At 40.8% G+C, this 10,827-nt stretch overlaps 1 protein-coding gene and 1 long non-coding RNA gene across 2 annotated transcripts in view; both read right to left on the bottom strand.

The window, feature by feature from the left end:
- Positions 1-10,827, bottom strand: part of LOC107735300 (uncharacterized) — a 25,263-nt gene that overhangs the window by 5,037 nt on the left and 9,399 nt on the right. Inside the window, exon 2 of the long non-coding RNA XR_001639363.1 lies at positions 2,706-2,711. This is a non-coding gene — a long non-coding RNA (uncharacterized LOC107735300). The remainder of the gene's footprint in view (positions 1-2,705; positions 2,712-10,827) is intronic.
- LOC107735288 (SLIT and NTRK-like protein 3) lies at positions 4,772-8,886 on the bottom strand. Its single transcript, XM_016547024.1, has 3 exons — positions 8,739-8,886; positions 8,357-8,431; positions 4,772-7,478 (listed from the first exon to the last, which is right to left on the bottom strand). The coding sequence occupies exon 3, from the start codon at positions 7,427-7,429 to the stop codon at positions 4,814-4,816; it is 2,616 nt and encodes an 871-aa protein (XP_016402510.1). The 5' UTR covers positions 7,430-7,478; positions 8,357-8,431; positions 8,739-8,886; the 3' UTR covers positions 4,772-4,813.

Raw genomic sequence — 10,827 nt, 5'->3', positions numbered from 1 at the left:
CACAGGAAAGAACGCACACACACACACACACACACACAGAGCCACGATCAAGTGCTTGCATAGATATTTCTATCGAGCGGTGGCAGGCTCTGCCGGCTTGGATCGATACACTCAGCTGTGTCTGTACCATTCTGAGGTGCATTCTAATAGCTCCGAGAGCCAAAGCAAGTTAACTGCCTGCTACAATACAGTACACAGCATCTTCTTTCCAGCATTCACACGAACCTCTCTGATGCATTATAGCATAAGAGCACTTGGTAATGTGATCAGAACATTTCCAGGAATATTCACCATCTCGTCTCTCACAAATGAGCATCTGTCTGTCTAGCTATAGATGTAAGTTGCAGTACAGGAATAGTTCACCCAAAAATGAAAATTTGCTGAACATTTTCTCACCCTCAGGATATCCAAGATGTAGATGAGTTTGTTTCTTCCTCAGATTTGGAGAAGTGTAGCATTACATTACTTGCTCACCAATGGATGCTCTGCAGTGAATGGGTGCCGTCAGAATGAGAGCCCAAACAGCTGATAAAAACGTCACAATAATCCACAAGTAATCCACACCACTCCAATCCAGCAATTAACATCTTGTGAAGCCAAAAGCTGCATGTTTGTAAAAAACAAATCCACCAAGGCATATTAACTTTAAACCATCACTTTCTAGTCAAAATACAAGCCCAAAATCCACAATAACACTTCTTCCAGTAAAAGAAGTCCATCCCCTATTGTCCTCTCATATCAAAATCCACCGACATATTTTTTAGAACTTTTTTGGACTGTTTTCACTTGTAAACAGTGCTTGATCTGTGCATATTTCTCTCCTGATTCAGACAAGACAACTTTTTCATTGGAGGGAGCCAAAATACGAAGCCATAATCCATAATAACACTTCCTCCAGTGATTAAGTCCATTGCTTGTTGTCCTCTCACATCAAAATCCACCAAAATATGTTTAGAATTTTTTTGGACTTTTTTCACTTGTAAACAGTGCTTGATCTGTGCATATTTCTCTCCTGATTCAGACAAGACAACTTTTTCATTGGAGAAAGCAATATTATGGATAGAGGACTCATATTTTAGCCAGAAGCAACGGTATGAAATTTAAAAAAAAAAATTTTATCAGCTATTTGGACTCTCATTCTGACGGCACCCATTCACTGCAGAGCATCCATTAGTGAGCAAGTGATGTAATGCTACATTTCTCCAAGTCTGTTCCCATGAAGAAACAAACTCATTTACATATTGGATGGCCTGAGCATGACTATTTTCAGAAAATTTTCTTTTTTGAGTGAACTACTCATTTTAACATGGAAAATTTTATGAGGGCAAAGCATCAGTAATATCTGCCCTGTAACAGCAGCAGAATCCAAAAAAAGTATGTGTGAATGCTTTAATGCCACTGCAGATACAATACACGCAGACAACGCCCCCACTTCTCTCCATTTATCTATCTGCTCTCATTCTTTGTCCTACATGAACGAGCTGCAAAGAAAACCACTAGACAAAAGAAGAAAGAGAAAACTGCTGTCTGCTCACACCTAAATATCAGCCCGAACACAATGCTGTCTAACACAATACTTGCAATTGTAACGAAATTCAGGGAGAGATTTTTCACAAGCACGGTATTCAATTCTCCGTCTCCCTCCTACTGTCTCTTTCCTCTTTTAAACTGAACTCACACATGCATAGACATGAAATGTGAACAGCTTCTCACATGGGGAGGTTTGATGTCTATCAGCTCTGACTTATTGCACCTCTGCACAGAAACAATGGGTAATCACACACACACACACACACACACATATACATATATATATATTGACAGTTTTCATATACAGTAAATGACACAAAATCTGATTCCTGCAATTAACTTACACTGAAGTAATTTGCATTATTAATACTGTGTGATAGGATTTGAAACATTTCAGCTCTCAGTTCATAATTCAGAGGAAATAAATGCTGTTTGGTAATGGAAAATGAAAGACTTCAAATGAATAATTTTAGCAGTTCCACATTCTAATTTAAAATCAAACTTTAAAACAGTACAATTCTAAAGAGTTCATTTCTATTCCATTCACATGCAAAGTGATTTCAGCACCTTCAGCAACCTTCAGCACCGCCATGAATCATTAGACACTCACTATTCCCCCGGGCTCTGAAGCTATCTTCACTATTCTGACAACATCTTTCAAAAAAGCTAGCAAATACATGGCAGAGTAATGAAAAGCATCCACGCAACTCACACAGGAATGTACATAGACATACAGACTCTAGAAAGGACACTTAAGCCCCATTTAAACAAAAACGTTGTGTTTGTCATTAATGAAACACGTTTATAGTTGTTCATGTGACTACACTGCATATATCCACTAAACATCATCAAAACACCAGCTTATTACAAGACATTGAGCAAAAATGATGAAGAAAAGTGAAAACAACGAAGAAAACACCATTTCATTTCATCTTAGATGCAACCTGCTTTAATATTTTGTATCTAATGCAATGGCAGTCAGACATTTTTAATGCGTACAAAAAATTTCTGGAGTCACTGTAGAAATATGATAAGTCATACTAACCCAAGCGTGCTTGCATATTTCATATTGATTGAAAGTCTTCAATCAATTGCACTCCAACAACTCCAAAATCCAGTTTCAATTGTTGGCACATTCCAGAAGATCTGACACTATCTGATTCTACATGCTGAACTGCATGCTTGGCCTGTTTAAATTCAACTCTTTCTTCCTCCCCCGTTTCCTTTTTAATTTTCCCCCTCAATCCACCTCCTTGGGTTTTGATCATTTTTAGCTAATTAAGCCCTTTGAAAAGCCCAAGAACAAGTCATCAAGAGGAGGAAGAAACTAAGTGAAGTGCAGATTCAGTGATCCATCTCCCAAAATGCATTGCAACAAACCCCCACAGCAACAAACAAGTGAGCTAAAGACGGCAGAGAAGGCGGCCATGTCGATGGTTCGCCAGGACCAAGTCACAAACAAAACTTAACTATTGATGTAGGAAATCACTCGATACTACAAATGAGCTACAGTTTGTTGGCATAAGTCAAGTATAGATTACATAAACCCCAACCAACTGATCATTTACCAAGCACAGATTTAACAAGCCAAGATTAACCTCAGGGGAATGCATTAAACGGCAAGATGTGGGAAAAACTACAAATAAATATATATGCAAGTAGTGGATCAGTTACATGGAATGAAGGTCAATAACATGGCATGAAAAAATGTATATCACTAACCTTTTCAGCAAAATAGTAGCAAACAGCAAATTTGATCTGGGTAGGATATGTAACTACAATCATAACAATTTTTTTTTCAAAAATGAACTCTGATGACACCAACATCATACATCATTAGCTTCGCTACCATTTAGCAAAAATATACTACCCTTTAGTTGAAATATAGAGACAAGGACAACCTAGATGTAATCCACAGCAAGGTGGCATTGTCCCTATGACCATTACTGTCCCCTGAGCAGTTCTTCATCACAGTGAAGAATCCAGATTAGCGATCACCACACAATCTATGAATGACACCTTCACTTACAACAGTTACACCTCTCATTCTACAGAAGAATCTGTATCCGCAGTAATCATTTAAGAATATTTTTTTGACAACGGCTCTATGTTTGGAGACATTATTGATGTGAAGCAGATTTGCACACAAGGGAGTGCTGTTAAATATGGACCAAGCAAAATTTATTGAAATATTGACAAAACAGGCTGGGTAAATGATGAATGTAGGGACAAAATATGAATAAAATTCTGAAAATTTGAACAGAGGAAACAGAAGCTACACTAGTCAACTGAATGATAAAAAACAAATAAAGAAAGACTTTTCTGCATCCTTGACAACCTCAGGAGAAATAATTATACTTTATAATAGATGAACTGAATTTCAATGTTTGCAGTAAATGGTTATGGATAGAACTGGCATAGGCAAACATACATTAAATATTTGGTTTAAAAAATAGCCACGTTGTTCTCAAAGGGGAGTAGAAAATCAGTTTTTGTTGGACAGATCACTTTCTAGTATGTAATTATGTCACTTGAGTAATGCATCAACATTAAAATGACCTCCAACACAACACAAGCAGAATTTATGTTCAAATGCCATATGTTGCACGAAGTTGTATATCATACCTGAAAAAAATAAGTGGCGTTTTCCTTCAATAATCAAACATCAATTTTGTCCATCCACAGACATGATGTGAGTGTGTCTCTCTTTCTCCCTCTTGTGGACACATGTAAAAGGGACATTGCATTAAATATTAATCTCAAATGTTGTGTAATTTAGTAAGCAGTGGACAAGGTATAACAACACACCTTACAGAAAGACTCAAATCTAATCCAAGGTCTCCTTTTCTAGTCCAAACCCATCGATGACACATGCACACAGGCAGGAACATCAGTCTGTCTCAACCTGTCTCTCCTAGCAGCAATGAGACCTTGATAGGTTAATGTGCATTTTATAATTTGTCATTTGAAGCGCCATACCAATATGTCAAGTCTATTTCTCACAAACAGTATGCATTGGTACCCTTTTTATTTGATTTAAGACTTTGTATTTTTATTAAGAAGGCTATACCAGACGCATAATCACTATACATTGATTTAACATTACCTTTACAATTAAATCTTTCACTGAAATTACAGAATAAATATATGCACATTTTTATCTTTGTCAAATCTTTGTGAGAGAGAGAAAACATTAAAAGTGCTTCCTAAAAAGCTGTTAGTGATAGTATCGGGGGGGGGGGGGGTGAGTTTGGGTAAGTGCCCTTTTTTTTTTTCAATTCAATTAGAATCTATATGATTTCTCCAAGACTTCGAGGTAATCCGGCTTGGTTTGGAGTTTTGCCCTTAATTCGAGGTATTCACTTTGGGTTTGCTCAGGGAATCCTTTCCCTGCAGTGAAAAGTAATGTTTCTTTTAATCTGGCGTCTTGCTGTAAATCAGGGTATTGCATTCCGGGTGGATGTGCATGTGCAACGTGCATGTCCTTTAATTTGGGAACGGTGCCGTACAGGCAGTCTACAAAACCCACCGTAGGGGTCGGTCTCTGGCTCTCAATCACAGTAGGGCAAAGCACTCCGTTCTCGTGAAAGCCTGCCATGTCACCTGACTGATTGATGGCGACAATGGTGTTGAGCTGGGAATTGGACACAGCCATGGTCCATTCCTTCTCTTTCTCCAGAAGAGTTCGATAATTACTGTTATTTTCCTTGGTTTCTGTAAACTGCTCGCCCTCGATCTCTCCTTCTCGTGGTTTGTAAATTGGATTGTTACACATTTGAGTAACGGGATGGGGGATGTAGTCGTAGATGTGACCGGGTGGCTTCTCAGGCGAGGCGGTTTGTCTTTCTTCAAAGATCTTGCACTGCATTTGAATGCCCGTAAGGTCCACCTCCTGACGCTTCCTGAAGGGAAGTTTTTTTCGCCTCCGTAGGACGAATGCAAAGAGACCGGCAGCCACAAACACAGAGGAGATGAAGAGAATCAGTAGGCTGAGAATCATCACAGAGAGCGGAACAGCTCCCGCCGTTGGCGCTTGTCCTAACTCAGAGCCGCTGGTGGCCGTCATTTCATTGGGCAGGACTGGAGAAGAAGCGGTGAATTTCAACTCAGGGCATATGACCTCAGACTCCAGGGTGCGCAGATCCTTGCCAAGAGTGAAGTCCGGGGTCTTGCAGGTCACTTCTCCCACAACAATGACGGAGCTGAGCTTCTCAATCCACTGCTTGAGTGGGATTATGTCGCAAGAGCAGTCCCAAGGATTCTGGTGAAGGTCGATTTGAACAATGGAGTGGAGATGCTCCAGTACTCCGCTCACAGGAAGGTACAGAAAGTAGTTGTTGCGCAGGTTGAGCCTAGCCAGGGAGGTGCCAGCAAATGCATCCATGGGCAGGGTGCGCAGCAGGTTGTCATTGAGAAAAACCAACTGCAGGTTTGGCATGAGGCTGAAGGCGGCCGGTTGGATCTCTCGAATGACATTGTACTCGAAATACAGGTAACTAAGTGCCTGCAGACCACGAAACATGCCTGGAGTGAGCCTTTCAATGTCGTTGCCATTCAAGTATAAACTTTTTAAATTAGGTAGGTTCATAAAGGCGCCTTCTTGAACATATGATATCCGATTATTACCCAAGTGCAATAAATCCAAGCTAGAGAAGTTCCAAAAATCTGACCTGTAAATTTTCTGAATCAAATTCCCACTTAGATAGAGTTTCTTGGCATTGAGTGGTCGTGGCAGCAGCTCAGAAATGTTGTGGAAACCTTTCTCTTTACAATTGACAGTGAGGCCCAAGTCAGTAATGTGTAAATTGCACATGCACCCTGTGGGGCAAATGATTGGTATAGGGGGTCTGGTCTGGTAGGCAGCGATTGGAGGCTGATTCAGTCCTGGGTAAATGCTACGAGGAGTGGGTGGTGTTTTTGTGGGTCTGGGCCGTTTAGTCGGCTTTACGTGTCTCTCTCTGTACTCTACTGAGGAGGCTGTGTTATGAAAAGATGACAACATAGACGAAGGCTTGGTGGGCCAGACATTTTCATTATTAAACGGTAATCTGGGAATGCCATGTTTGGCCTCCAGCTCTGCTTCAGAAAGTAAGGGACAAAGTTCACTTCTCTTGATCTCACGAAGGTCCTTACCGTGTAAATGAAAAGGGTATTCACAAGTAATGTCGCCCACCAGTGCTGTGTAGGGAATGCGCTCCAGCCAGGCTTTGAGCTGCACAATGTCACACACACAGTTCCATGGATTTTCCTCTAGCTGAATCTCCATCAAGCTGCGACCGATGTATTCCAGCGTCCCTTTATAGGGTAGAATTCTTAAGCGGTTGCCACGTAAGTCAAGGTGCGTGAGAGATACGGACCTGAATAATAAACTGGGTAGCACGGGTATCAAATTGTCGTTCAAAATAAGTACTCTGAGTTTGTGCAGGTTCCGAAACGCCCCGCTCTCTATTCTCTTGATGACGTTGTAATCCGCCTGAAGATACTCGAGGCTCTCCAGCCCCATAAAAGTGTCATTCCTGAACACCTCCAGTTTGTTTTCATGCAGAAATAGCTTTTTCAAGATGCTCAGGCCATTGAACGCGCCCACATGTATGTCCTGTAGTGCATTATTCCCCAGATTGAGCGACACAGCATTGTTGAGGTGCAAAAAGCTGTTAAAATACAGTTTGCGCATGGAGTTCCTCTGCAGATTGAGTTTAAAGGGTCTCGTCCACGTCTGGGAGATCTGGCTGACATTTGTAAATCCTTTGCTGTCGCAGTGGACATTGAAAATACCCTCCTTGACTTCACAGTAGCAAGGGTCAAAGCAAGGCTCATCTATTTCTTCCGACTCATCCAACAGAGGGATCGGCGTAGTCCATCCTAAAGCTATTGTGCTTAGCAGGGTAAACCACAGCATCCTTCCGCCGAGTCTTGATGAAGTTGAGGCTGAGAGCCACTTCACAGCACTGCAACAAAACACAGAAAAAAAGATCAGATGAGAAGGCTCAGACAGCGAGTGACAGTTGCAATGCTTTGAGCGTTTCACACAATAAACTACACAACAAACACCTCCTCCTTCCACACCATGACATGTTTACGATAAAGATCAGGCATTATCATGGGTTTGACATCTTTCACTCGATGATAGCTTACACTACACCCAAAAAAAAGGACTCAAGGGCATAATCACCACTAATGCTTTTAACCACTGAACGAAAGAAACCACATCTAAACTGTTTAAAGCATATCACCATTACAAACAGTCTATTTTGTATCTCACTACATCTGTCAAACACATACAAACACAGTGTAGAACAAGAGACATTTGGAAAAATATTATACTTTTGTCAATTCTTAATAAATATCCCTTGCCATGTTCATGCAAAGCTCAAAAACATTAGATCAATAAAACATGCAATAAAAATAAATGCATACTTAAATCGAATCAACCGCTGTATCCACTTAACATTTAAAAAAAAAACTATGACAGGTGCATCCCAAGACTGTCGCCAAAACGCCAATTAGACCTTTAATGCGTAACGGAGGTTATTTGCTTTCCACAGTCTGAACGCACTTAATTAGCGCATATGTTATCAGCAGATCAGTGGAGAAACTAAGAGCCAAATGCTGCGGAGTGTGCCACACTCTGCGGATCTCTTGAATTTCGAAAAGAAAAAAAGGACCAAAAACCCTCGAAAGATCCTTGTTTTCCGTCCAGAAGAGACTGCAGTTTTCCATGAATAGCGCACTTTGTATTTTCCTCCCACCCTTCTCTGGTGTCCTGGCTTTAGCAATCAATTCCAATGTCCTTCCATTCCCAAGCGATAAAGTATCGGATACCTACTCGGTTTTAGTGGTGTCCAACTTTACATCTCCAGGGTTTGGAGACGGGTGGTCCCAGACTGCCTCCGATGGTTGGCTACAAAGAAAAAAAAAATGCAATAAAAATCATGCATTGGAATGAAACGCATTAGAAAATCTCCGTATTTTACGCACACATAAAAAATATTAAACTTAATATTAAACTTGCATTTTAGATATTTTTTACTAAAATACGCTTGCTAAAATACCATTAAAACTGGGTGATTGGTATAGCAGTCTGCGCAGCAACATCAGAAACAAATCAATGCATCATTTGATTAAATACAGAGATTACTCTGTGGATCACCCAGGTCATTCTCCCATCTCCAAAAAGTCTCTAAACATCTGAAACGCTCAAAATTCACCTTTTTTTTTCACCGGAGCATCCGAAATAAGACGAGTTTAAAGATTGCCTGTGCTTTCCCCCGATCTCTCTCCCTCTCTTTCGGTCTCTCACTCTCTCTAAGTCCAAGAAGAGAGAAGATGAAGACGTGATTTGAATTAAATCTTCTTCTTATTCTTCTTCTTTTTAATAAAGGTTTGTTTATGACGCCGGTTCTTTCAGTTCTGGAGCTCAGTTCCGCTTCGAGCGGTTCGGTTCGGTTTGTCCCACGGCTGCGCTGCTCGCGTCTCTCATCGTGCCGGAGAAAAGCTTCGGATCGTCACGGGAATGAGCTTTAAGAAAAGCAGCAGGGATGGAGAGGGCAGAAATTGGAGAGACGGCGTTGGCGGAGAGGGTTGGAGGAGGAGGAGGCACGCGCTGTTGAGCGCGAAGACTGCCGCACCGGGAGCGCGCGCATCCGTGCTCTCTCTCTCTCTCTCTCTCTCTCTCTATCTCTCTCTCTCTCTCTCTCTAATTCTTCATCGGCGATGTAACGTTATGTTATAGGGCGATCTCATATCCGATTTATGTTCAGAGGTAAATGTCACAGGTTATTTAACTCTGAGCTTCATCGGTGAACTCTTCTGAGGCTTTGAGTGCCACATTCCCGTTTTAAACAGTGTATCATCTTTCTTTCCTGGGAAAATGTCACTACATTCGTTGAAATGCGAGTCCGGGGTTCCCTGGCTTAACGCAGCAAAATTACAAAGGAAACTATCCAATAAATCTGTTTGTTTTTCTTCTGTATACATTTAGTTTGGTTTTATCTGCAGTGAAGACAGCTGAGGCAAATTCTTCCGTGTCGTCCTCCCGTGTGAGTCTCCGCGCGCTTCCCGCGCCCTGTCTTCCCGCGCTCTGCCTGCAGCGGGCAATCGAGCTCTGCGCGTGGGCAGTGGCGATGACAGGATACCTTTATTCTGCAAATTTACATGGAAATGAGGGAGAGGTTATGGGTAACACTCTGTAATATGATTTATTAATAACATAAAAACATTATTACTTTAATAATGCTAAAGAGATCGTTATTATAGATTCAAATAGATATGTAATTTAACTTTGAATTACAGGGAAGACCGGGGCTAGCTTTCACACTTTTACTGTGAATATTTATTGCAAAGGGTAGATTTATTTATATAGTTCAGGTTCTATAGGTACATATATTGTAGTCTTAACTACTAAAAAAATCTATGACACATTTCCATCTTTATTTCCCCCCCCCACATGTTCCTGGTCTTACTGTGCATGATTCATTGGTGCCCCCCCCCAAAAAAAAAAAAAAAAACATAATTCACTAAACACAAGTTGACATTTTGCTGTAAAAAATAAATACAACTGTAAAAACGTACAATTTAAAACACAAAAAGGGATAACTTGCCCAATAAAATGGGTCAAACTTTTCCCAACTGCTAATTTTGGAATATAGACTTGTCTTGACTGGAACGTTTTGACTGGAAATCTTATAGCTAAGTTATGACAACTCCCCTTTGACAACTAACCTTGGTCTTATATGTTTTGGTTTTTAATGTACTTGAACTACTGATTTGTTAATATTTAACATAGATCATGTTTTCAGTTGCTTAATTAAAGTTATTAAGTGTTTGGAGCATAGGTTATGTTTAAACAATTTTACACAAGATTTCATAAAGTGATGTTTCTGTAATTTTCATGAGCCATGCTTAACTGGTGTCACGAATCCGGTCCATGAACTTCCGTCTGCTAGCCATCAGAGGTCACCCTTTCCATTTTCATTGACTCTCGCACTACACACTGTTGCATAGCACCCCGGACTACATATCCCATCATTCATTGCACTGATTGCACACAGCACTGATTGCACACAGCTGTTTCATATCACTCACTCACTATTTAACACTCACTCGGATCCCTTCCCGGTGCCGAGTATTGTTTAGCGCTTATCGTTTTGATAGCTACACTACGGAGCCTGTTTAGTTTACCCTGCCTTAGCCTAGTCTTGCCTTGTCTGTTTCCTCGTCTTCTGATTATTGCCTGTGTACTTCGGACTACCTCTCTCGTCTTGCCCTGTTCGGATACTGTTTGCCCCTGCCTGGACC

The sequence above is a fragment of the Sinocyclocheilus rhinocerous genome, unplaced genomic scaffold, assembly GCF_001515625.1.
Source record: "Sinocyclocheilus rhinocerous isolate Xijiao unplaced genomic scaffold, SAMN03320098_v1.1 scaffold942, whole genome shotgun sequence".
Taxonomy (NCBI): Eukaryota; Metazoa; Chordata; class Actinopteri; order Cypriniformes; family Cyprinidae; genus Sinocyclocheilus; species Sinocyclocheilus rhinocerous.
This window is presented reverse-complemented; position numbering and strand designations above follow the sequence as displayed.